Source organism: Polypterus senegalus, chromosome 6 (assembly GCF_016835505.1).
Source record: "Polypterus senegalus isolate Bchr_013 chromosome 6, ASM1683550v1, whole genome shotgun sequence".
Classification (NCBI taxonomy): Eukaryota; Metazoa; Chordata; class Cladistia; order Polypteriformes; family Polypteridae; genus Polypterus; species Polypterus senegalus.
In genome coordinates, this window is record NC_053159.1 from 173,915,963 (window position 1) to 173,943,108 (window position 27,146).

General features: G+C 41.0%; 1 protein-coding gene across 1 annotated transcript in view; it reads left to right on the plus strand.

The window, feature by feature from the left end:
- Positions 1-26,917, plus strand: part of col28a2a (collagen, type XXVIII, alpha 2a) — a 149,586-nt gene extending 122,669 nt beyond the window's left edge. The window contains exons 30-36 of the mRNA XM_039757571.1: positions 954-989; positions 3,524-3,560; positions 6,405-6,962; positions 8,747-9,027; positions 11,803-12,037; positions 18,479-18,670; positions 26,040-26,917. Coding sequence (XP_039613505.1) covers positions 954-989; positions 3,524-3,560; positions 6,405-6,962; positions 8,747-9,027; positions 11,803-12,037; positions 18,479-18,670; positions 26,040-26,047 — 1,347 coding nt within the window. The 3' untranslated portion in view covers positions 26,048-26,917. The remainder of the gene's footprint in view (positions 1-953; positions 990-3,523; positions 3,561-6,404; positions 6,963-8,746; positions 9,028-11,802; positions 12,038-18,478; positions 18,671-26,039) is intronic.
- The last annotated feature ends 229 nt before the right edge of the window (positions 26,918-27,146 follow it).

Consider the following 27,146-nt stretch of genomic DNA (forward strand, 5'->3'; position numbering starts at 1 on the left):
CAAAATTTCGATTTCTAGATCTTCATTAATCTCAACGTTTTAGACCTCCCTCAGTCCGAAAATACTATTTTTGGATTTATGTCTGTGTGTGTGTGTGTGTGTGTGTGTGTGTGTGTAAACACGATAACTTGAGTACACTTTCACTTTGGTCAACCAAATTTTGCAGGCAAGTATTAGGTACAAGAAAGAGATTTTTATCAACTTTTGAGCTACTGTATTACCACTAGCCGGAAGTGGCATTTTTTTATTCATGCCCTCCAACTTCTGAGAAGAACTGTGAACAATTAGGGAAACTAATCACATAACCCATGTGATCCAATTCAGGCCTGCTAGTGACGGCACAATAGGCTTTCAGTAAATTGTGTGTGTTACTCACTCTAAGAGAGCTTCTATTTAGGCCTTTCTAGAATGACACTGCCAGTCCTCACAAGCCCAACAGACCTGACCTGACACATTGGCATCACAGTGAAAGGAAAGAGTGTAATGATTACCCAGGGCCCACCTCGGGTGGGAGGGCTTGAAGTATGGAATGAAGTTTGTTATCGAGAGGAAGGGGCACACAGAGACTGCTTATGTACAGGGCCCAGAGTTCTGTGCTACACCCCCTGACTGACAGAATATAAGCACCTGTGGCTCCTGACGCAGCTCTGATCTAAAGAATCCACCTTATACTGCAGGTGTTGGAAGGAATATGAACCATTATCCTCCAGGACATTTCAAATTAAATTACCAGTATACTTGGCAGTTTTCTTTCATGTATAGAAAATGTTTAGAAAGAGTTGATGTGAAGTTTCTTAATGACGCACCTACACCAGCCTCGTCCAACTTATCAACTTTTTTATGTTGTGAAAGAAATGTCAATTTTAATAGACATGCATACAAGCCAGCAGCATGAGAAGAAATGGAAAGGATCTTTCATGAACCTGACACAGATTTATATTTGATCTTTTCAGGGCAGACCCGGACCCAAAGGTGAACCTGGACTCACTGTAAGTTCTCTCTTCCTTTCATTATTTATTTTTTTTTTAACCAAATGAGACTTTATTAGTGAAACAGTTCAGGGATTAAATACATCACCCCTTAATGGTGGAAACTTGTGTCCAATCTTAAAGTATTGGATACTGACCCTTTAAAAATGACCAGGGCTCAACAGCGCAGTAAAGCCTTGGCCTGTCTTAAGGAGCTCTGAAGGATCACCAGCAGCAATGCCACATACACTCCGGAAGAGCTCATCCACTTGAAGCTACGCCTGGCCAGTACTTGGATTGGAGACCATCTAGGAAAAGCTTGGGTTGCTACTGGAAGAGGTGTTGGTGAGGCCAGCAGAGGGCACATACCATGTGGTGTGAATACCCCCAGTGCAGTGATGGGGACACTGATCTGTAAAAATGGCACTGTCCTTCAAATGAGATGTAAAACTGAGGTCCTGAATCTCTGTGCACCTTAAAGATCTCTGGGAATCCTTTGTCTATCCCGATGTCCTGGCTAAATTGCCCACCATGGCCTAGTCATTCTGGCCCTTCTAGTAATCCCCTGTCTCTAATTAGCTAAGTATCTCTCTCACCACTCCACCACCAAATAGCTCATATGTATTGAGTGTACAGGAGCAAAAATGGCTGCCATCCAGGGGGATGCTGCACATTAGTGGTGGTTGAAGTGGCTTTGAGTAGTGAGAAAAGTGCTATATAAATGTAAAGAATTGCTATTTTTATTTTATTATTATCACAGGACTTTGGGGGGACACTCCTGACCCTAGAGGTGATGCTGGGGTCTGCCCAGATGTAGCTCCAGAACATACAGAGTATAAAATCCTGTGATCAGAGGAACTTTAAGCTTGGAGCTGGGAGGATTGAGAGCAGTGTGGCCATGTTGCCACGTTATCTCTTATGAGGAGAGCTGGGAGAGTTTGGGCCACTCGTGAACTGGGACAGCTTATTTATTTGATGCAGTTTACGTCGTCCCCTAGTTAAACCCTTCCTGTGCCATCATTTGTTTTCTTTTGGGTGAGGGTGGCACGAAGAGATGCCCATCATCATAATGCTTAAGTGTTCAGAGTGAAAGGTTATAATTTTGCAAGTTAATATCACTGGCTAACAAAATGTAAGTATTGTTTTATCACATGAATAAAATATAGGTGAAACTTATACACCGCAAAAAATGAAATCTAAGCAAGTGGAAAAATATTTATTTCATGACATTAAATCTTGTCTTCTTTATTGTAAGAATTATTGACTTATCAAAAAATGTGTATTTACGATTATTTAGCTTACTTTAAGAAGACTTGCTTACCCCATTGGCAGATTTGTTTGCTAAATAAAAGCAAAACAGCACTCATTTAAAGTTTTTTTGTCGAGTTTTTGCGTATGTATTTTTTGCAGTGTACAACTTTTTCTGTACTAACGTCAAATACATTGGCAGACTTTTTCTGTCATGCAAGGATTTCAAGTGACACCCAATCAGAATGTACCATGAACATTCATTTACGTTATATTTACATTGCGAGCCTCGTTGCTCAATTCCAATTTTGTGCTCAGGTCTGATATGCCACATTGCATTGATGGAATTGTAGATTGTTGAAAGAATAAACCTGTAAAAAGTATTTTGTAAAATCCATCCATCCATCCTCTTCCACTTATCCGAGATCAGGTCGCAGGGGCAGCAGCTTGAGCATAGATGCCCAGACTTCCTTCTCCCCGGCCACTTCTTCTAGCTCTCTTGGGGGAATCCCGAGGTGTTCCCAGGCCAGCCGAGAGATGTAGTCCCTCCAGCATGTCCTGGGTCTTCCCCGGGGCCTCCTCCCGGTTGGATGTGCCCGGAACACCTCACCAGGGAGGCGTTCAGGAGGCATCCTGATCAGATGCCCGAGCCACCTCATCTGACTCCTCTCGATGCAGGGGAGCAGCGGCTCTACTCTGAGCCCCTACCTGATGACTGAGCTTCTCACCCTGTCTTTAAGGGAAAGCCCAGACATCATGAGGAGGAAACTCATTTCAGCCTCTTGTATTTGCAATCTCGTTGTTTCGGTCACTACCCATAGCTCATGACCATAGGTGAGGGTAGGAACGTAGATCAACCAGTAAATTGAGAGCTTTGCCTTACGGCTCAGCTCCTTTTCACCACGACAGACCGATGCAGAGCCCGCATTTGGGTGGACACTCCTGACCCTAGAGGTGTCGAGAATCTCCTCGATTTGTAAAATACATATCGTTTATTTGAACACGAACTGTGTTGGTGCAGTTGTGTATACAGACTAAAAATAAGATATAACTCAAGAACTGTGGGTGACAGACAAATTCTGAACACATCTCTGTAATCAGCATTTTAAAAGTTTGTTTTAAACACTTGAGTTGTTCTGTGACCAAATTTTTCTTGACCTGATATTAAATATACTTCTGACTTTCAAATGTAATGCATTACATGTCCTAATTGTCTTTTGTGCAATGCACTGAAATCTAAGAAACAACTTGTAATTAAACTAAAAAAGAATTTTTGACAAATGTCGGTCTTGATTGTTTTGTTTCAGAGAGAAGACATTATTAAGCTTATTAAAGAGATATGCGGTAAGTGTACAAAATCTGAAGTGTTCAACATATTGGTGGCCAATGAATGCAAAAATGCGAAATCCTCATTTTCTGTATTGCAAAATCTACCAACGGCATTTTATTCAAATTAAGTGGCTTCTGTCGTTTATACAATGTTAAAACAAAGCCGTTCAGATGAAACGGTCACACGTGTGTCAGTCTCCCCTTCAGACGTCGCCTTCACCCGCTCCTGTTGTCCTTTTTGTCTTCACTATTTATTTTTTTTTTTGTTCTTTGGTCTGTTGGATAAGCCACATTTATGTTAAAACTCCACATAGGGCTTTAGGCCAAGTGATATTACACACATGTGTTTGGCTGGCTCTCCTTATGATGGATGGCTTTACTCAAAGTTTTTGATCTTTTTACACATCTCCATTCACAAATTATAAAATAATCAACATGGCCTGAGAACATCATAGCTATTTCCTGATCTTCAGTTAAAAAAAACAAAAATCTGATGCTTCGGTCCCTCTTCAATTAGGTTGTAAACTGTCGAAACAGATGTTTTAAAGTGATAGATTACTGGTACAGTACTGAAAAAGAAGATGCTTTGATGTTGATCTTCCTCTTCTTTCAGCTGCTCCCATTAGGTGTTGCCACAGCGGATTATCTTGTTCCATATCTTTCAGTCCTCTGCATCTTGCTCTGTTATGCCCATCACCACATCCATAAACCTTCTCTTAGGCCTTCCTCTTTTCCTCTTGTCTGGCAGCTCTATCAGCATCCTTCTCCCAATATACCCCTCATCTCTCCTCTGCACATGTCCAAACCAACACAATCTCGCCTCTCTGACTTTGTCTCCCAACCGTCCAACTTGAGCTGACCCTCTAATGTCCTCATTTCTGATCCTGTCCATCCTGGTTACACCCAATGCAAATCTTAGCATCTTAAACTCTGCCACCTCCAGCTCTGTCTCCTGTTTTCTGGTCTCCAACCCATATAATGTTAATAGTCCCTGTAAAATGTTCTGTTTGTTTGAGAAAAAAATATTTTAAAATATAAACATCTATAATTTAAAATGATTTAGGCTGCTGTGTTCTTGTGAACCTTCAGTGCTTCGGGCATTTTTTTAGCCTTCCCCAACACAATCCTGTCTGTAAGCTCTGGTGGCAGTTCCTTTGACCTCACGGCTTGGCCTTTGCTCAGCTGTGGGACCTTCTACAGTATAGAGAGGTGTGTGTGCCGTCACAATCGGTCCAATCAACTGCATTGACCAAAGGTGGACTCCAAACAAGGTGTAGAAACATCTAAACTGTTGTCAATAGAACAGGAGGTATCTGACCCAGATATCAAGTGTGACAGTGTAAAAAGTCCTGTTTTCACTTTATTAAAATGGAGTATGTTGTGTTGCGTGATGAGGGAAAAATGAGTTTTAACGATTTTAGTATAAGGAGGAGGAGGTCGGGAGCAAGCACTGATACAGCACATCATTGCACCCACCACACGACGAACCACCTCAAGATCGTTTAACACAAGGCTGCAGTACAAATTGTGAAAAAGTGAAGGGGTCTGAAATCCACTGTATGTAAGTCCCCAGAACCAGAGTTGTTTTTATCCATTCATCCATTTTCTAAACTTGTTTTTCCATTCGAGTTATGCCAAGCCAGAGACCACCCTGGATCAGGCACCAGACAGGAACCGTTCTTGGACAGATCTCACTCCACGTCAGGACACTCTCATGCACACACCAACACGTACACTGTCACAGTTTTCTTTCCTAACAGTGGATAAGAATGTCCATTTGCAATCAATAATGTCCATCCATCCATCCATCCATTATCCAACCCACTACATCCTAACTACAGGGTCACGAGGGTCTGCTGGAGCCAATCCAAGCCAACACAGGGCGCAAGGCAGGAAACAAACCCCAGGCAGGGCGCCAGCCCACCTCAGGGTGCGCACACACACACACTCACACCAAGCACACACTGGGGACAATTTAGAATCGGCAATGCACCTAACCCGCATGTCTTTAGACTGTAGGAGGAAACCCATGCAGACACAGGGAGGACATGCAGACTCCACGCAGGAAGGACCCAGGAAGTGAACCCGGGTCTCCTTACTGCGAGGCAGCAGCACTACCCACTATGCCACAGTGCCGCCCATCAATAATGTCAAAATGCCAAATTGTATGTCCATATTCTTGAACTGGAGAATGCTGTCAGATTTCCCAAACTGGCACTTTCATCTTATGCTTTCCAAATGAATGTTATAATCCATCCATCCAACTTTTAATGGAATCAGCTTGTTTACAAAAGGGATGGATTAGGTGTGTGTTGGCATTTCTTCTCACCCATAAGCACCTGGAAGTTTTATTAAATTCTATCCTTCATTTATTCTAGCTCTGGATAAGATAACGTCCCATCATAATACATGCACAAACACACACACTCATAGGTCTGATTTTCAGTCAATAGTCAGCCTAACATGTTCATCTTGGGAATGTGGGAGGAAACCAGGGAATCCTGGGAATACAGAAACTGATGATCATAGTGGAGAACATCCAAACTCAGTACAGAAAGTGTCCAAGCTTAGATGAAACAGGTTTCAGGAACTCTGAGACAGCAGCACTACCTGCTACACCACCATATGTCCATATTAGTAAAGGGTTAGGAAGTGTTAATTCCAAGGCCCTGACAAAATGCATCATGTTAAGTAACACTTTGTTGTACAAATTATTGTCCACTGAACAGCCAATTTTTCTTTTATTTGAGACAATTTGTAAACAGTAAAGTTCAGGACAGTCATAAATTAGGTCATACCAATAAATAATTTAGTTTTTAATCTTTTATTCTTTTATATTTTTGTCTCACTTTAACACAGGCTGTGGCATCAAATGCAAAGAAAGGCCCATGGAACTTGTATTTGTTATTGACAGCTCTGAAAGTGTTGGACCAGAAAACTTTGAGATAATCAAGGACTTTGTGACGGCCCTGGTTGATCGAGTTACAGTTGGCCAAAATGCAACCAGAATAGGTCTCATACTCTACAGCCTGGATGTCCATTTGGAATTTAACCTTGCACGATACATGACCAAGCAAGATATCAAGCAAGCCATCCGAAAAATGCTGTACATGGGCGAAGGAACCTACACTGGAACTGCTATCCGCAAAGCCACCCAAGAAGGCTTTTACAGTGCCCGGCCTGGTGTGAGAAAAGTGGCGATCGTCATCACAGACGGACAAACTGACAAAAGAGAACCTGTGAAGCTGGACATAGCGGTTCGAGAGGCCCACGCTGCTAATATTGAAATGTACGCCCTTGGGATTGTGAACACCACCGACCCAACCCAGGCAGAGTTTTTGCGGGAGCTCAATTTGATTGCTTCAGACCCAGACAGCGAACACATGTACCTCATTGATGACTTCAATACTCTGCCAGGTATGTACTACTATGGGAACCTCCATAACTGAGTGGTCCTCACTGAGAACAGCAAGGGAGAAAACTTGAAGATGTAACCCAGTTTTCATTTAGGAAATGTCTTAATAGTACTTTTACACTAATAGGTAGGAGACACTGCATTCGGACAAGTGACATAAAGTAAATGCTCACCTTTTCATTGGTTGCCATTTTATGTTCTGTTATTGCCTGTCACAAGAGTTTCCAGCCTCCTCTCTGTGGCTGCTGCTGATTGTTCCGACTAAGCCATATGTCAGGATGTGGCTGGGGCTCCACCCCCTTGCCACACCTCTTTGCTGCTTATTGCTGTAGGCCCCTCCTATCAGTGTCGGTTGCCATGTAACGTTAATTACGCAGCAGTCACATGACAGGAGGCGGCAGAGTAAATTTAAAGAGGGAGTTTGGCAGCCAGAGTTAGCACTAGCATTCTGCATCCCGCATTGTTATGATTGGAGTTTCTTTTTCTCAGGTTTCTCTGTAGTACTAGGGTGTTGTACCATGTTTGCCATTATGAATATAGCTTGAAATGAAGCAAAATTACATTTTTATTGGTTAACTAAAAAGATTACAATATGCAAGCTTTCGAGGCATTACATCTTGCCTGAAAAAGGGGCCTGAGTTGCCTTGAAAGCTTGCATATTGCAATCTTTTTAGTTAGCCAATAAAAGGTGTCATTTTGCTTGATTTCTCAGGTTTCCCTAAAGCTATTCTGCAATCAGAATTTTAATTAGAACTTCATTTTAGAAACCAATTCATTTTTACCATCTCTTCTAAAGCCCTTTTGTTTTGGTGATTGGCGCTGCCCTCTTGTGGCTTTTACGTCATTCATTTCCATGGGAAATCTCCCATGATGCACTGAGGCTGCCCCACTTGTGACATCATCAGCGCACCGGTATAAAGTTCATTCCAAAATTGTCACTAGTATCTGAGATTGGACCAAAAAATAATTTGCTGTGAAACAATTCTGCATGTTTCACTGATAATGCAACCTGGGTGAAGGAGCACCATCTCCAGCTCAGCCTGGTAAAGGCTGACCTTTCTGTTATCTTAGGTCGTCTGTCTATTCAGCACCCCATTTGTATTCAGCTCTGCTCATTATTACTAGCACTCACCAAGTCTATATGCAACCTTGGAGTGGTATTTGATGACCAGTTGTCTTTCCATGATCATGTTGTGGCGGTCTCTAGGTTTTGCAGATTTACAATATAGTATACAATATCTACAAGATCAGACTCTATCTGACAGAATACACAGCACAACTCTTGGTCCAGGCTTTGGTCGTGTCATGTCTAGACTACTGCAGCTCTCTACTGGTGGGCATGTCTCACCATGCCACTGCAAATGATTCAAAATGCAGCAGCACATCCGGTGTTTGACAAGCCAAGGTGGGCACATGTCACTCATTTTATAGATTACCACATTGGCTTCCTATTAAGGTGTAAATGAAGTTCAAATCCTTGATGCTTACCTGCAAAGTAGTCAATAGGTCAGTACCTAAAGTATATATAAATAGAGACACTTCTGAGGCCCTATGCTTCTTCTCGCCCACTCAGGTGTGCTGATGAATGGCATCTGGTGATGTCACCTCTTCGTGGCATCAAATCTCAATCTCATCAGACTACTGGCTAGACCAGAATATAATTAGCTTCAGGTATATTACCTGTTCTGAGGTGCAGGAGGTGCACTTGCTGGCCAAAAAAAGATCATTCATTATACTCTTTAAAAAATGATATTTACTTTAACATTTTATTCCTACTTAATCACAGCACTGGAATCCAAACTTGTCAGCCAGTTCTGTGAGGATGAGAATGGAGCATTGGTCTACAATCGCCTGATGAATGGATTTGGGAGTAATGGAGGCGCTTCACATTCATCTTCCCATCACAATGAAATCCACAGTAGCTCGAGGACATCCAGTCACAGCCACACCCATGTGTCAAGTGGAAGGGATGTCGAACGAGAAGTGACTGTGGTTAAGGTGGTCCCAGCACCTGTGAGCCCATCTGTGACCGTCAACATCGAAAAGCCGCCTGAACGTAACATACAGGTAATGCTCATTTAAGGACGTATTTAATGAATCTTAGAATCCACCCAACCAGTAACAAACTATCTCAGTACCAAAGGAGAAGGATATGGACTCAAGTATCAGAAACCATTTTTTTACACATTCTTGTTAGATAGATAAATATGAAAGGCACTAGATAATAGATATACATATATATATATATATATATATATATATGAAAGGCACTATATGATAGATTGATAGATATGTATTATAACTTGCTTTGTAAGTCACCTTGGATAAAGGTGTCTGATAGATAGATAGATAGATAGATATGAAAGGTGCTATATAATAGATATATAGATATGAACGGCACTATATGATAGATAGATAGATAGATAGATAGATAGATAGATAGATAGATAGATAGATAGATAGAAATGAAATGCACTATATATTAGATAGGTAGATAATGTAGCTTTTTAGAGAAGCTTGTATGACAAGGTGAGGATCTGAGTATGGAATCACAGCTGTACAACAGCTGATCAGAAAGCTCTATGGTGGGGTGTGTAGAGAGCGCAGAGGATTATCGGCATACAGCTATGCGCAGTCTATTTGAACTTCTCCCATTTGGTAAATGCTTCCGAGCCTTTCCTGTACAGACCTCGTGGTTCAGAAACAGTTTCATCCCACTCAATCAGTCCATCAAGTGCTCCTGGTAGAACTGTTTTTGCTTAGAATTACAAGTACTTCACTGTAAACTTGCACTAGAGTGGTAATATTGCACAACCTGACCCACTTTACAAACCATTTGTAATATCTGCACTACTTTAATATTGTATATTTGTCATTGTTTTTTATCATATTATTATTATTATAATTTTATCATTTTATAGGAAAATAAGTTTATGGAGGATTTGCATATTGAATCTCATTGTACCATACAATAACAATAAAGGAATTCAATTCCATAGAAGAGAGTGTATTTACAGATGATGATGAATGGCTTCTAAATAGATTTAGATTTCCAAGAGCTATCTTCTTGGAGCTCTTCATATCATTTTTAAGATGAAATGCATTAAAGTATGCATATTACATTATACAGATACATTTCTGACTTTATTTAAATAATGTATACTGTTAATAATTAAACATGTGGGCACAGTGGCGCAGTGGTGGTGATGAACTGCCACCCTGTTTAGGAATTGTTCCTGCCTTGCTCTGTATGCTTTCTGGGACTGGCGCAACCCTGGATGGATAGATGGATGGAATAATTAAACATGCACAACAAAGATATTTCAATGTTTCTTAAAAATTTTGAAGAATCAGCGTTCTAAGATTACAGATGGCTTGACATTTGTTACAGAGCTGATTGTGTGGCGATTGGAAGAAAGAAAATGAAAGACAGGAATTGGGAGTTTGTACATTTGAAAGAGACAGTACTAATACTATTAAATTATTTCATCAAGGGTTATGCATGTCCTATCAAGCATCTTGTGGTAGCCAGGAACAATCTCTAGATGGGGAGCCAGCTCATCGCTTACCAATGCGCCACTGTGCCCCCTTGTTTAATACAAGTTTTAATTCCTATCATTATGAAATGATAATTAAGTACACATCTTGGTATTTAAATTGTTCAGAGAGCTGTAATATCTTGAATGTAATATATTTTGTGACAAGTCAACATAAGGGAAAGCTCATTTAAGAAACACATAGTTATTCACACACATAGAGCACATAGATGAACACATAGAATACAAATCATTTAATGTGCTACTTTAATTACCATGGGATCTGAGAAACTCTAGCAAATTTAACATTGACTTTAAGATTAAGTTTACAACCTTCTACTTTAATGACAAAATCAACTACAAGATTAAAGTTGACATTTTGATCTTTTTTTGTCCATTGTGTTCCTATTTTTTTTATTTTCTCTGTACTCTATGCTTCCGTATGACACTCGTATGGGCTACAAGTCACCTTTTTACAGCCACTTTGATATCTGACCACTTCTTTTTTATTTCAGGCTCTGTGCGACTTTCTGAACTTGAACTTTTGAGTTTCTCCTCACTCTGTATCACTTGATCAGCTTCCTTTTGTTGTTTATACCACTGCTTAAGCCAACAGATAGTATGTTTTTCCTCACCTCCCCTTTACAATGGCTGAAATTCTTTTTTTCACGTGCTTTTGCCATTGTCTTTAAACCAAACACTGAACGGAAGGTGATATTTATACTGATTTCCATATTGAAATATGCAAAACTCCGGGAGGAGTTGGGGTGGGACAGAAGGCGCGTGCATGTATGTTACATTTCACATTGACCGGATTTATGGAGCAGAAGTGTGTTGAAGTTGGCTTACGCAAGGTTTTGTGCATCTGAATTTTTTTGTGTGTACGCACATTTCCACTTTTGTCTATACACCATGTTTTAGTGTGAATTCTATGTCCAGTGTTATACATGAGGCCCCAGGTCTTCAGAACTCCCAAAGGTATTGATAAAGTAGACCCAGCAATTCTTTCAGCTTAAGGGTGAGTGACGTTCTGGAGGACTTCAGTGAAAATTAAGGGGACTGAACTAGGACTGAAGCCAGGATGTACTTATTTACACAAAGAGTTTTGGAAATCAGGAACAAACTATTGAGACATGGAGTTGAAGCAGAAACTTGACCACAAACGAAGACGTTTCTGGATGAGATTTTGGGACAACTTAGCTATGAGCTAAAAAATTAGCTTGATGGACTAAGTGGTCTTGCTTGTCATATTTCTTTAGATCTTATGTACTATAACAAGCTGATCATTTATGGTGTGTTTTCTCAGATAAAAGAAGAGGATGACTATGATGACTATGATGATGAAGCAGATCTGCTTTCCAGTGCTTCAGTGAATTCAAAAAGCAACACCATCACCATTATCAACAGGCCTCAGCCTGAAACTGCTGTACAGCCTGTGATTTCATCCAGGGAGTCATCATCATCTTCATCAACAGTTGTAAATTCAGGCTCTTCATCTTCTGTGAAGGTTGTGTCTGTAGTGAAACCCGCATTGCCAAGAGGTAGGTTGTGTATACAAACCAAACATGAATACACACCACATGTTACTGATTTTTGTATTCCTTCCTCACAAATGTTATGTATATGATTACAGTACATAAGGACAGTCAGCCTAGTCATGCTTGACGGTTTTGTTTATTCTGATAGTCACATTGTTTCTGCTATTAAAAAAAAACTACAGCTGGAATCCATTTACCAAAAAGATCAACCCTTCAACTGTAAGTTTAGCATCTTCTTCAAAAGATCCCACATTCATCTTCTTACAAAGGGCCTGCTCAGGGGTATGTCGCGCCCCTATGCAGTGCAGGTAGCAAACACCCAAAAAGAGATGTCCAAAAGAGAGCTCCCCTTAAAGATCTGTGCAGTCCAATCCATAACTCAAGTCAACAAAAGAAATGGGTGCCCTTGCAATCACATATGAAATCAGTGAACAAAGAACAGGTATTGGCACACATCTAGGAATGGGATTGGTACTCATACCCCCAGGTGGTGCATATTCCTTGAGCCAGCATTGCTGCTACAGTATATCTTGGCAGTCAGGCTTCATTTAATCTTCTCCTTCTGTACATTATAGATAGATAGATCTGTGGAAGCCGTTAAATAATAGATAGATCAGGAATCATTTTTTACACCTTCTTACTTGATGAATAGATAGATAGATAGACAAGGCACTATATGATAGATAGATAGATAGATAGATAGATAGATAGATAGATAGATAGATAGATAGATAGATAGATAGATAGATAGATAGATAGATAGATAGATAGATAGATAGATAGATAGATAGATAGATAGAAACCTCTGGCTTGGATAACAGAGAATTGCTGTTGTCCACAACAGGCTTGTAGGTGGCAGTAAGATGAGGTCAGATATGTTTGAATTGTACCCCTGGTTTATATTTAAAGTCATTACGAGTTTGTAGTGCTCACAAACAGAACATGTCTAATAGACACTTAATTCCTTGTTTGAAGTCACCAGCATTCAGAATGATTCGATTCAATTCAATTCAATTTCATTTGTCATTCAGCAGAACATCCAATATGTGCTGCAGAACGAAAAGACGATGCACAAGACATTAATAAAAACACATGGTATTTAAAAGACGAACGGGGTAGGAAAAAAACTGTTTTTAAACCTTGTGGTTCTGCATTTCAGGCTATGGTATCTTCTACCTGAGGGCATGAGGGAAAAGAGTTCAGAGGCAGGATGAGTGAGGAGTGTTTTGCCATGTCTTGTACATTAGGCAGCGGTGCTCCAATGATCCTCTCAGCAGCCCTCACCACCTTCCTCAGTGCTTTTTAGTCCGAAGCACTGCAGCTCTCCTGCTGCTGCTGGTTAGCACGCTCTCTGTGGTCCCTCTGTAAAAAGTGGTGAGGACTGACTTGCTGAGATGGCGCCCTCTTTAGCCTCCGCAAGAAGATCAGGTGCTGGCGAGCCTTCTTGGTGATGGAGGAGGTGTGCAGGGACCAGGTGAGGTTGTTTGTCACATTGACTCCTAGGCACTTGGTAGACTGCACAATTTCCACAGCAGTGTTGTTGATGTAGACCGGGGTGTGTGTCAGCTGTTTCTTCTTGAAGTCGATTGCCAGTTCTTTCATTTTTTCGACATTCAGTATCAGATTGTTTTTATCACACCATTCCAAAAATGACTTCACCTCCTCTCTGTAATCCCCCTCCCCATCACCTCGAATGAGACCCACCACCATCTTGTCGTCCGCATACTTAATGATGTGGTTTGTGCTGAACTTGGCACAACATTCGTGGGTCATGAGCGTGAAGAGGATGGGACTCAGAACGCACCCCTGTGGAGAACCTGTGCTCAAGGAGATGGTGTCTGATTTATTCTTCCTTACCCGTACGTAGTGATTAGCATCTGAAATAAGAGGTTTAAGTCAGTTTTCTGCAGTACCCAAAACATCACTGTACCTGAACTTACTGTAACTGACCACGAGATGTAACAGTTCACATAACTTATTTGAAAGTAACAGAGCATTTCTCATGATATGAAGTCAGGCCAGGTCTCAATCCTTTACACCTTACTTTTATCCTTGTTCAGGATCTTCGTCTTTTCCATCTCCAGATTAGCCTGTAATGTCACATCAATCCTGGTGCTGACCCCTTTCAGCGACTTAATTATGCAAAGGTGAATGTCAAATTCAGGCCTCCCTTTGTCCCGCTTCTTCACAGACTGCAGTGATTCAGTCCACCTTTGTATTAAAGGCCAATTCTAACGATCAGTGATTTGTAACTTCCTAAATGTAATTAATGGATTGATCAAACTTCATTAACATACGCTATATGGTCAAAAGTATGTTCACATCTGACCATCAGAACCACATGAGATCGTTGGACATCTTTTTCCAAAACCATTGATATGGAGATGCCCACCCTCCGCACTTAACTGCCTCCACTCTTCTGGGTATGCTCTCCACAAAAAGTTAGAGTGTGTCTGTGGGAATTTGTGCCCTTTGACTTAGGAAAGTCAAGTACCAATGTTGCACAAGAAGTCCAGGCTCACAATCAGCGTTTCAGTTCATCCCAAAGGTCTCCAATAGTGTTGACGTCATGCCCCTCAAGTTCCTCCGTGTCTTTATGTACTTGACTTTGTGCAGAGGGGCTCAATCATGCAGAAACAGAAAAGGGCCTTCCCCAAACTACTGCCACAAAGTTGGAAGCCCACAATTCTCTAGAATGTCGTTGTGTCCCATAGCATTAACAGCACCCTTCAACAGAGCCAAGGGGCTCAGCCCAAACTCTGAAAATCAGACCCAGATCATTATCCTTTTCTCCACCAAACTTTACTGTAGCCACTATGCCATCCAGAAGGTAGCCATCTCCTGGCATCCACCTCTACAGTTTGTGGTTTTCATGGACAGGATATCAAGGCACAGCCTAGGATGCTAGTGTGTCCAGCTGGCAAAGCTAGGGGTGGCAGGGTTGCTTTATGTAGATGACGTGGCTCTCTTTGCATCATCTGACTGTAGCCTTTGGCTTCCTTTAGTTCAAGTATCTCAGGATCTTGTTCAAAAGTGATGGAAAAAGGGAACATGAGATCAACAAATTTGAGTGGTGGTAGCCATTCTGTGGGCACTCTGATGGTTCAGGGTGGTGAAGTGGGAGCTGAGTGTAACAAGAAAACTCAAAGTGGCTTTGGCATACCCTGGGCCGATATATATATACCGGTATATATATATATATACTCAGCAAAAAAAGAAATGTCCTCTGACTTTCAACTGTTTTTACTTTCAGTAAACTTAATGTGTAAGTATTTGTATGAACAGTAAAAGAGTCAACACCATAAGACATAAACTAAAAATGTTTCACAATGTGTCCCTGAATGAAGGGAGGCTCAAAATCAGAAGTACCAGTCAGTATCTGGTGTGGCCACCAGCTGCTTGAAGTACTGCAGTGCATCTCCTCCTCATGGACTGGACCAGATTTGTCAGTTCTTGCTGTGAGATGTTACCCCACTCTTCCACCAAGGCACCTGCAAGTTTCTGGACATTTCTGGGGGGAATGGCCCTAGCCATCGATCCAAATCGATCCCGCTCCAGGGTACAGGCCTTGGTGTAACGCTCATTCCTTCGACGATAAACACGAATCCGTCCATCACCCCTGGTGAGGCAAAACCGTGACTCATCAGTGAAGAGCACTTTTTGCCACTCCTGTCTGGTCCAGCGAAGGTGGGTTTGTGCCCATAGGCGGCGTTGTTGCTGGTGATGTCTGGTAAGGACCTGCCTTACAACAGGCCTACAAGCCCTCAGTCCAGCCTCTCTCAGCCTATTGCGGACAGTCTGAGCACTGATGGAGGGATTGTGTGTTCCTGGTGTGACTCGGGCAGTTGTTGTGGCCATCCTGTACCTGTCACGCAGGTGTGATATTCGGATGTACCGATCCTGTGCAGGTGTTGTTACACGTGGTCTTCCACTGCGAGGATGATCAGCTGTCCTTCCTGTCTCCCTGTAGTGCTGTCTTAGGCGTCTCACAGTGCGGACATGGCAATTTATTGCCCTAGCCACATCAGCAGTCCTCATGCCTCCCTGCAGCATGCCTAATGCACGTTCAGGCAGATGAGCAGGGACCCTGGGCATCTTTCTTTGGGTGTTTTTCACAGTCGGTAGACAAGTCTCTTTAGTGTCCTGCGTTTTTAGAACTGTGACCTTAAATGCCTACTTCTGTAAGCTGTTAAGGTCTCAATGACCATTCCACAGGTGCATGTTAATTAATTGATTATGGTTAATTGAACATGCATGGAAAACATTGTTTAAACCCTTTACAATGAAGATCTGTAAAGTTATTTGGATTTTTAAAACATTATTGTTGAAATACACAGTCCTGGAAAAGGGACGTTTCTTCCGTTAAGTAGATCTCTTATGAAAAGCGCACAGGCGTACAGAAAGACGTTGGATTTTATATACTGTATATATATATTTTGACGGACGGCTGGGGCCCATGACTGGCCAGGATGCCCCTTCTGTGTATGTTCCAGGGGAGCAAGCATGGGCTGCACAGTACCTCCCCCAGACCACTTGGTGGCAGCCCCCCTAGGTGACTGTGGTGCCTCAGATACCCGCAGGGCTCCATGGGAGATGGAGTTCACCACAGCCATGTTGAGATCCAAGGTGGTCAGCAGGAGGCGCTGCAGGGATTCCTGGGCCCGTCTAGGCCGTAGTTCAGCCATACCCGTAGGTGCAGTCGGAGGCAGGTGGTCAAGCACCAATAATAAAATAATAATAAAATAATAATAAAAAATTATGTGAATTTCCCCTTGGGATTAATAAAGTATCTATCTATCTATCTATCTATCTAAGCACCTGAAGCACTTCTGGGTGAACTATAAAAGGGGCCAGCAGCCACCACTCTGGGAGCCTGAGTTGGGAGGAAAAGGACAACACTTGCTGGGAGGAGTGATGGCGTGAAGAGTAGTGTGTGCTTTGCTTTGGTTGGTGCTTTTGGGACTGTGTACTGTCTGTGGGACACAGGTGAAGACATGTCCCACAGGTGAAGAAAAATAAAAGTTCATTGGCTTTAATAAATGCCTCCGGTGTCAGTCTGTTAGGTCGGCACCTATATAGCGCCTTTGTTACTATATTTATGTATATATATATATATATATATATATATATATATATATATATATTATAGAAAGAGAGAAAGAGAGACAAAGTGATGTTGGAAACATGCGCTGACAGTGCATTACTGTACCCACCACACGACAAACCACCTGGATTGGGACCCAATTGCAGTGGGTGAAACCTCAGCACTACCCTGGAACAGTATGAGGTTTTTTTTACAGTGTCAATCCTTCCACCAACCCCCAGGGTTTCCCTGTAAGTTGGAGGACCTTTTTGCAGGGCCGGGTGCAGATTAACATCTTACCCAGGACAGAGTAATTCCAGTTTAAGGTCCTTGCTCAAGGGCCCAATGGTGTAGAGTCACTTCAGGCGCAGATCCCTAGCCTCAGAGCCACCACTCCTATTTATTTATATATATATATATATATATATATATATATATATATATATATATATATATATACTGTATATAAATATGTATATATATATATATATATATATATATATATATATATATATATATATATATATATATATATATATATATATACTGTATAATCAAAATGATCTCACAAGGGAGCGGATTACCATAAACCCCGGGCATGTGTAGAGATGGAAGACAAAAGAGTCTTTATACTGTAAAAGTCAAAATGCAAGGCAATCTGAAAGCACAAACTGTACAAACTACTGTAAATAATCTTAACATATAAACTGAGAAGGTCTATTATCTGTTGTGTGATTTGCTGTGAACTACTGGGGCCAGAACCTTGATATTGGTCTTGATTGAAAATTTTTGAACTAAAATCATCTGGAAATGCCAAAATGTTTAGGGGCAGCAACCTCAGAAACTGACCTGAGCTTGTTGGTTTAGCTTGACAAAGAAGTCAGCGAACAAAGTGGCATGGCAGAAAGGAAAACAACACCAGCGACCTCTCCTGAGCATCAAGGAAATTGCAGAGGCCAATGGCGTGACTGAGAACACTAAAATTGGAAAAAGAGGAAGACATCTGCCCAGCGTCAAGCACAGGCTACAGAGCGTACAAACAACAAAGACTGAGAAATGCATGCGATCATCAAATGCGTCACTTGCAACATGCAGCATGCAAAAATGAGATGGATGAAGAAATGCATGCGATCGTCACATACGTGTTCAGAATGAAGTGTGAGCTCTTACGTGTGTGTAAATAACTGGTGGAAAGTTTATAGCTGTTCAGATGTAGCGTTTTCTTCTGTCATACCACATGCTCCCTTACCTTCGTAAAACCGTGCTTAGAAAAACAACATCCCGTTTTGAAATATTCCAGACACCATCCTTGTGTTATATTTTATTAACCGCTGCTTCGCTCTTGTCTATTATTTTTACAGAATTTTTAACCGCTGATCCCAAATGCGGCTTGATTTTGGACCAAGGAGCTTGCAGAGACTACATTATCAGGTGGTACTACGACAAACAGGCCAACGCTTGTGCACAGTTTTGGTATGGAGGCTGTGGCGGAAATTCCAATCGTTTTGACACTGAAGAGGAATGTAAAAACACATGCGTCCTGACACGGATAGGTGAGATTTGAATAAACTGTTTTCAGTTCGGTAGCTGAGAAGCATCCATGTTTATTAAAGTAATAAGCCTCCTCATCTCTACATTTACTGAGACGTACAGAACTGTTATTTATAAAATTGCCAGTTTTTTTTTTTTTGCAACAGCATTTTAGATGACTCACAAATGTAATTGCGTCTAAACAATTATTTTTACTTCCTTGATTCACGTTACCCTGGTCTGGATTAAATTAAATGTTTCAATTTACACTAAAGCCAAGTGAACAGTAAGCTTGTGATTACTTCAGAGGTTCCAAAAATGAGTGCTGATCGGACATCTCTTTACCTAATATTTTTCATCCTGTAATAGAGACACAGGACAACTGAAAGTGTTTCGGGGCACCACGAGGCCAACCCCATCTATTATAAAGTTGAAATTTAAAAAATGCATATTTAAAATGCAAAACAAGTCTTATTAAACCGGAATCTTACTCTGACCGACAAAGATGGCGGTCCTTCCAGTCATAGGGTTGCCAGGTAGGAAGAGGCGGATACAGGTGGGCAGGTACCGGATGTGACATCATTGCAGGAGACACATCAGCTTTCTGGTCTGCGGAGGGAAGAAAGACAAGCGTGTTATCACACAGCGCCACCCCCTGGATTGGTGGAGAACTGCCATCACCTGAGCCCTTAAACTGTCTCCCATGCTTACACGTGTCACAGTCTCTAATTCACATGAAAAGTCAGTCATTACAATACAGGGCCTCCTCAAGGATGTTACTATTTACACTATACACAAGTGACGTGAGACAGAGTAATGACCACTGTGACACCATGCTGATAGGATGCATATCCGGGAAGGACCAAAGCCATTTTTTCAATTAAAGTCAGTGTCACAGTACTCGACTTTTTGTCACAGGACATGTCAGATTTGCCGATCGCAGTCGCTGATCTCGTTGTTGCACCAGGTCAGCTAAAATGGCTAAAAATCGCAACCCATGTCACATTTACCAACTGAGCGCCGATCTTCCAGCACAGTTGTGTTTGCCCCCTTTTTCTGACAGCCAATTGCATGTTGTCTGAAGGAGCAGCACTTAATGAGGGGTTAACAGCTGCCATGAGTTCAGCAGTAGTCTCTGCACTTTAACGCTCTTCTCCATTCTGGTATGTATGAGAATGAGGGTAAATCAAAAAGTAAAGGAAATATGAAAATTAAGCTGTAGCTACAACAGATAGAAACTGACACAATACAACACGTTCGCATTGGCTTATGGGTAGTCCGGACACACACATCGCAGTGCTCTGCCATTAGTGTAGTTGAAGCCAAAGGTCTAATGAACAAGGAGGTCCCACTGTAGGATTGTACCATTGTTGAACAATGTGCCATAGTAAGATTTCCTTTGGGAAGAGGGACTGAAATCTGCAGAAATTAATCGAAGTATTACAGAATACATCTATTTTCAAGCCAAGAATGTTCTGGAGTATTGATATCCACGTTTTGAGACATATCGTAAAACAGACCATCCGTGTAGTTTTCGAATAGTAAAATAATTTTTGTGACATTCAGCTGTTTACAAAAGAAGTCTTGCCGTTCTCTTCACCTCATTGCCTGTCTCCCACCCCAGGCTTAAGGTTTCTTGTACTTTGCTTTGTAAATGCTACACTGATCGTTGTTTTTCAAAAACACGTAGGCTGCATCCACACTGCTACGTTTTCATTTATAAACAGTGACATTAGTCTCCTTTTTTCACTTTTTGTCCTCACTACCCCTGCTTTTTTAACCCCTGAACACCTTTGAAAACACTCTCCAGTGTCGTAGACTTCTGAAAACACCAGTTCGGCATCACAGCGTGGATGGGTGAACACGCAGAGTTTTGAAAACACAGACTCTAATCGCGCTCTGATTTGTTTGCACTTATTACGGTGCCCTTCCCTGCTTGGGTCCTGCTTACTACTACGTCTCATTCCCTGATTGGTCACCCTTCAGGGAAGAAAACCATATTCCAATATGGTGGACAGATAACACAGGCTTACTTACCTGTATGCATCTAAATTGTGTTTTGTACAATTTGAAATCTGCCTATAAGTGCAGAAGGTATAATAACTGACCAGATGCTACAGTTCTACAAAAAATCCTGCAGTATGCAGCATTAACATCCCTTCAAGGACTTTCCACTGATGTGTGCACACCCAGTGTAGGTGTCATATGCGTTTCCAGTCGTTTTAGTGTGAACAGGACTTTTGACCAATGAATGAAGAGGAGAGGTGGGTCTTCAATACAAAAAGTCCTTCTTATGAGGCTTTAGGTTTCCTGTTTATGTGTGCACTAATAATTACAGAACTAACTCTTTAATAATATTTTAGCAAAAGAGCATACATTTGGCAGATTGAGAGCATCAGACTGGTTAACACAGAGCTGGTCAACCCATTAGACAACATAGTTTGTCACCTAGGGCGCTGTCACCCGAGGGGCACCTCTTTATAAAAATTAAGTGTTGTGCACTCTGGACACCAAGGGGCACCGTTTATGTAACTCAAGAGACACACACTCTGGAATCCTAAACACCCGGCCACTCTATGGACTCGAAGGGGCTCCATTTACAGTTAGGTCCATAAGTATTTGGACATTGATATAATTTTTACAATTTTGGCTCTGTGTGCCACCACAATAGATTTGAAATGAAGCAATTAAGATGTGATAGATAGATAGATAGATAGATAGATAGATAGATAGATAGATAGATAGATAGATAGATAGATAGATAGATAGATACTTTATTAATTCCAAGGGGAAATTCACATACTCCAGCAGCAGCGTACTCATAAAAACAATATTAAATTAAAGAGTGATAAAAATGCAGGTATAACAGACAATAACTTTGTATAATATTAACGTTTACCCCCCTGGATGGAATTGAAGAGTCGCATAGTGTGGTGGAGGAACGATCTTCTTGGACTGTCCGTGGAGCAGGACGGTGACAGCAGTCTGTCGCTGAAGCTGCTCCTCTGTCTGGAGATGATCCTGTTCAGTGGATGCAGTGGATTCTCCATGATTGACAGGAGACTGCTCAGCGCCCGTCACTCTGCCACAGATGTCAAACTGTCCAGCTCCGTGCCTACAATAGAGCCTGCCTTCCTCACCAGTTTGTCCAGGTGTGAGGCGTCCCTCTTCTTTCTTTGGCAGCCATGCATGATCAGGCCATAACACGGCCTCCAACATGTTTTACAGATGATATGGTATTCATCAGATCATGACCTGTTTCTTCTCTTCTCCATATTCTTCTCTATCCATCATTCTGGTATATATTGACCTTAATTTCATTTGTCCAAAGAAATCTGTTCCAAAACTGGACTGATTTTTTTAAAATATTTTCTGGCAAAGCCTAACCTGTCCTTCCTACTGTATGTTTGAAGTTTACCAGTGGTTTGCTCCTTGTAGTAAACCCTCTATAGTTTAATTCATGAAGTCTTCTCTTGATTGTAGACTTTAGCAATGACAGGTCGACCTCCCAGAGAGTCTTCTTGGTTTGACTAAATGTTGTGAAAGGGATCATCTTCACTAAGGACTGAATTCTGCAATCATCCAGTGCAATTGTATTCCATGGTTGTCCAGGCCTTCAGGTGTTACTAAGTTCACCTGTGTGTTCCTTCTTTTTCAAGAATGGACCAAATGGTTGATTTGGCCACTCCTGGGGCCTCATGTATAAACGGTGTGTACGCACAGAAATGTTGCATAAGAACGTTTCCACGTTCAAATCGCGATGTATAAAACTTAAACTTGGCGTAAAGCTACGCACATTTCTACGGTACCTCATACCCTGTCGTACGCAAGTTCTCTGCTCGGTTTTGCAGACTGGCAGCACCCAGCATCAAAGCAGTGCTACTGTTCCTGTGTGGTTTATCTTTCTTTTTCAGATTCACATTACTGACACGGCTTTATAAATACACTGAAATTAACTGCATATTGCTTATTAGCTTAATGCATCTGATTGTAATTAACCTGTAACAATATAATGGTCAAACTATTCTAAATACCATAACTGCTTTAGCGTTGTTACTCTCACTTCTTCTTCTTCTTTCAGCTCCTCCCGTTAGGAGTTGCCACAGCGGATCATCTTTTTCCATATTACTCTCACTGCACCACTCGGAGTATTTCTATCACTTTATCTGAGTGGGGAATCACAGCAGCAGCTGATCGGAAAGAGAATTATAAGTATACAGCATCAAGGACACGCTGTCTCAGCCACGGCAAAACGTTTTAAAGCCTTCCTGTATGGACCTCGCAGTTCAGAAACAGTTTCATCCCAAAAACTATAAATGCACTCAATCAATTGCTCCTTGTAGAACTGTTTGTACTTATAAGTAGGATCACATTACTGTAAACCTGCACTACAGTTATAATATTACACTACCTGCGCCACTTTATAAAGCGCGTATTTACATATGATGACGATATCATTTTTAAGAGGAAATGCAGCAAATTATGTTGATTATATTATACAGATAAAACTTTAACTTCATTTAAATAATCTGTATTGTTAATAATTAAACATGTGAGGACACGGTGCCACAGCGCTTGCATGTTCACTTATTGTTCCTGCCTCATGCTGTATATTTGCTGAGGCTGGCACAACACTGGAAGGATAGACGGATAGAATAATTAAACACGTACTATGAAGATATTTCAATGTTCCTTAAAAGTTTTGAAGAATCTTTGTTGTAAGCTTACAGATGGCTTAACGTCTATTACAGAGCTGATTGTGTGGTGATTGGGTATTTGGGGAAAGAAAAGGAAGGATAGGAATTGGAGGTTAGTACATTTGAAAGAGACAGTCCTGCTACAATAAATTATTTCATCGAAGGTAGCACACGGCGCAGCAGCATCTTGTGTGAGACATGAACAATCACTGCACCATCGTGTTCCCATGTTTAATAACATGCTTTTATTCCAATCATCATGAAAATGATATCACGTATACATCTCAGTATTTTAATTATTCAGAGAGCTGTAATATCACTAATGTAATGGATTCTGTGTCCTGTCGGAGGAAAAGAAAGCCCAGAAGCACATAGTGATTCACACACACAGAGCACATAGAAGATCACATACAAAACAAAACATTTAACGTGTTACTTTAGTTACGATGGTATTTGAAAAACTAGTAAATTAAATGATTTTAAGATGAAGTTTATGATGTTCTACTTTAATGACAAAATAAACTACGTGATTAAAGTGGAAATTTCGAGATTAAAGTTGACATTTTGTGCTTTTTTCCCACTTTGTGCCTATTTTTTTTTTCTCTGTACCCTAATAAGCTTTCATATGACACTCAGACAGTGGGCTACAACTCGCCTTTTCACAGCGACTTTGATATGTGACTTCTTTTTTATTTCCGGCACTGTGCAACTTTGTGAACTTCCTTTTGTTGTTTATTCCAATGTTTAAACGAACAAATAGTATGTTTTTCCTTTGCCACCACTTGGTATTCGCTGAAATTCTTCTATTTTCCCCCATGCTTTTGCCATTGTCTTTTCACAGAAGACTGAGCTTAAGGGCGATTTATATTGATTTGCATATTCAAAGAGGCATAATTCTGGGAGGAGTTGGAGCGGGACAGCAGGCATGTGCACGTGCGTTACTTTTCACGCTGACCGGGATTTACGTAGTGGACGAACGTGGAAGTTGGAGTACGCACAGATTCCTGCATCTAAATTTTTCTCTACGTAAGCACATTTCGGCTTTTGTGCTCACGTCATGTTATAGTGCGAATTCTACGCACGGCGTTATGCATGAGGCCCCAGGTGTTTCTGTTGCCTCTCTAAATGGTTTGTTTAGTTTTGTCTGCCTAATGATGGCCTGTTTTTCTTTGCATGGACAGTTCTTTGGACCTCATATTGAGAGTTCACAGTGACAGCTTCCAAATGCAAATTCCAGACTTTGAATCAACTGCAGACCTTCTACCTGCTTAAACAGTTAATGAAATAATGAGACTATGTTACACTGTGTCAGTCAAATGTCCAAATACTTTTGAGCCTCTGGAATGGGGGGGCTATGCAGAAAAATGGCTGTCATTCCTCAACGGCTCATGTGATATTTCTGTTAAACCCTTTGAATTAATGCTGAAAACCTTCAGACCTGTAATGATTCCTTCAATTCAGATCCATTGTGGTGGCATAGAGAGCCAAAATTATGAAAATTGTGTGACTGTCCAAATACTTCTGGACCTCACTGTATGTAACTCAAGTGGTGCGCATTCTGGACCTTTTTGTCCCCCTACCAGCCACCCTATGGACATCGAGGGGTGCCATTTTCATAACTGCCCACCTAGGGCTGAATATGGGCTTTGACCGGCGCTGATAATAATGTCGATGTGTATTAAGTGACACAAGTAACATGAGACTTGAAATTTCTAATTTTCATATTGTTTGCCGTGGTACAGCATTGGTCACCATTGACTACTCTTATGCTATAAACATCTTTCTCTTCATTCTGCATGAAAACACGAGACTAAAAATTTCTCTCAGCCCCCATCACAAAGTACTTGGGGTACGTCTACTCTCTAAATATAAAAGCCTAAGCCTAAACGATTTTATGTCACATTTGTTGTCACGCTTTAAATCGGGCTTATTTTAAAACCTACATGTACATGTTTGGTATTATTCTTTTCAGAATTTATCAAACTTTAATGTGATGTTGTTAGATTTTCAGATTCTTATTCCATTTTTAAATTATAAACTTAAAAATATCAAGAACTCACGTTCCGCGAGACAAGAATTTGTGCCAAGAGATTTTATCAGGCCCGGGGCTGGAAATAAAAGACAAAGAGTAGGACAGCTGCTGTACAGGCTTTTAAATGTTCGAAGTGCCACACAAGATGCAGACCACACAGCCCGGCAGCAGATTGAGCAAAGAGGAGGTAAAGAAAAACTCTATGTGTTTGTCATTGCATCACCATTTAAGAGGGGGTTTCTCCTTGGGGTGCGCTCAGCCCCCCTCTTCACAACACGAGTGGCAGAGACACGAAGTGGCTGGCGCGTAGCACAGGCCGGGGGCGTAGGGAAGCGAGTAACATATAAAAATATATCACTATGGAGTGGAGTTTAATTTTAAGAGTACAGCACCCTTTTCCAAAGGAAACTGTATACAATGATTGGGAAAAAATAACTTGACTTCAAGAAACTGAACTTGTCTATAACTGTGCCTGATCAGCATGCCCTGCAGCAGACTGGCACCTCAACCAATGTTAATTCCTTCCCTTCCACACACTGGAATGACCTCTGGATCTCCACAACCGTCTTTTAGAACAAGCAGTTTCATAAAATAGATAGGCCGAGTTTTGTTATCCTGCTGTTTCACAAACTAAATCTTTTTTTTTTTTCTGTCTTTCAACAGGAAACTAACATCAGCCCTGAAAATACGAACAGAAGTACGCTGAACGACTCATAGACCACCATTTTTTTCTGTTAGTTAAAAAAAAAAAAAAGTTGATTCTGCGTGGAGTTCACTAGTGCTGTGTGGCGTGTGTTACGCCTTCCAGTTGCATTGTGGGTCTTTTAACGTTCACACTGCACTCTGCCTAGACAGAAATATCTCAGGGGTTACTTTAAAAGTAATAATGTAATATATTTTGGGTTCAAGCCCTGTTTTTTTGTAATTCACATCCTAATAAGTAATCAGTGCCTTTTTATTACTTCTAAGAACTACACAAGGAAAAAAAATTCCACACTATATGGTGACTCGTTTTATTTTTTTTTTCCTTACATTTATCAGTCTGAAATGTAACCAGCAGCAACAAAGGTGGGATAAGAGCGACAACTCGAGGGGATTCATTCTGTGCCGCTAAAGAAATACAATTACTGTGGAGGAGAAATAAGTATTATATTATATTATATTATATTATATTATATTATATTATTAACACTGATGATTATCACACTCTAATAAGTCCTGTAGGTGGTTCACATTTTTAAAGGTAATATTCTGGTGGATTTGTGCTGTTAATCCAAAGGAATAATTATAATAATTATAATAATAATATATTTTATTTATATAGTGCTCAAGGTGCATTTGTACAAAATGGATGAATGCCTAGACCAGCGTCCCCCATTCAAATCACTGAAATGAATCCAAACCCACCGCAGCCTGCCCCCCCAATTCTGTAAACTTGTATACAAGCTGTCCTTTGTACATGTTGATTGTTGTGTTTTGTGTACTTTGTTATGGTAGTTTTTCTACCTCAATTTTGATAAATAAATGACATTGATTTTTAAGACTCTGTGCATTTTCTTTTTTGTTTTTTTCTGTTACGTCAGATCTGACTTCTACCACAGCGGTTTTCAAGTTTTCACCCTGAGGCCCCTCGTGGCTGCAGGTTTTCATCCCAACCCATCTCCCAGTCTGTGACTCATGTTTACCTTTGATTGTCTTCACTTAACGTGTTTACCTGCGCTTTAATAACCCAATTATTCACAGAAACCTGATTCCTAAAATGACATGTAA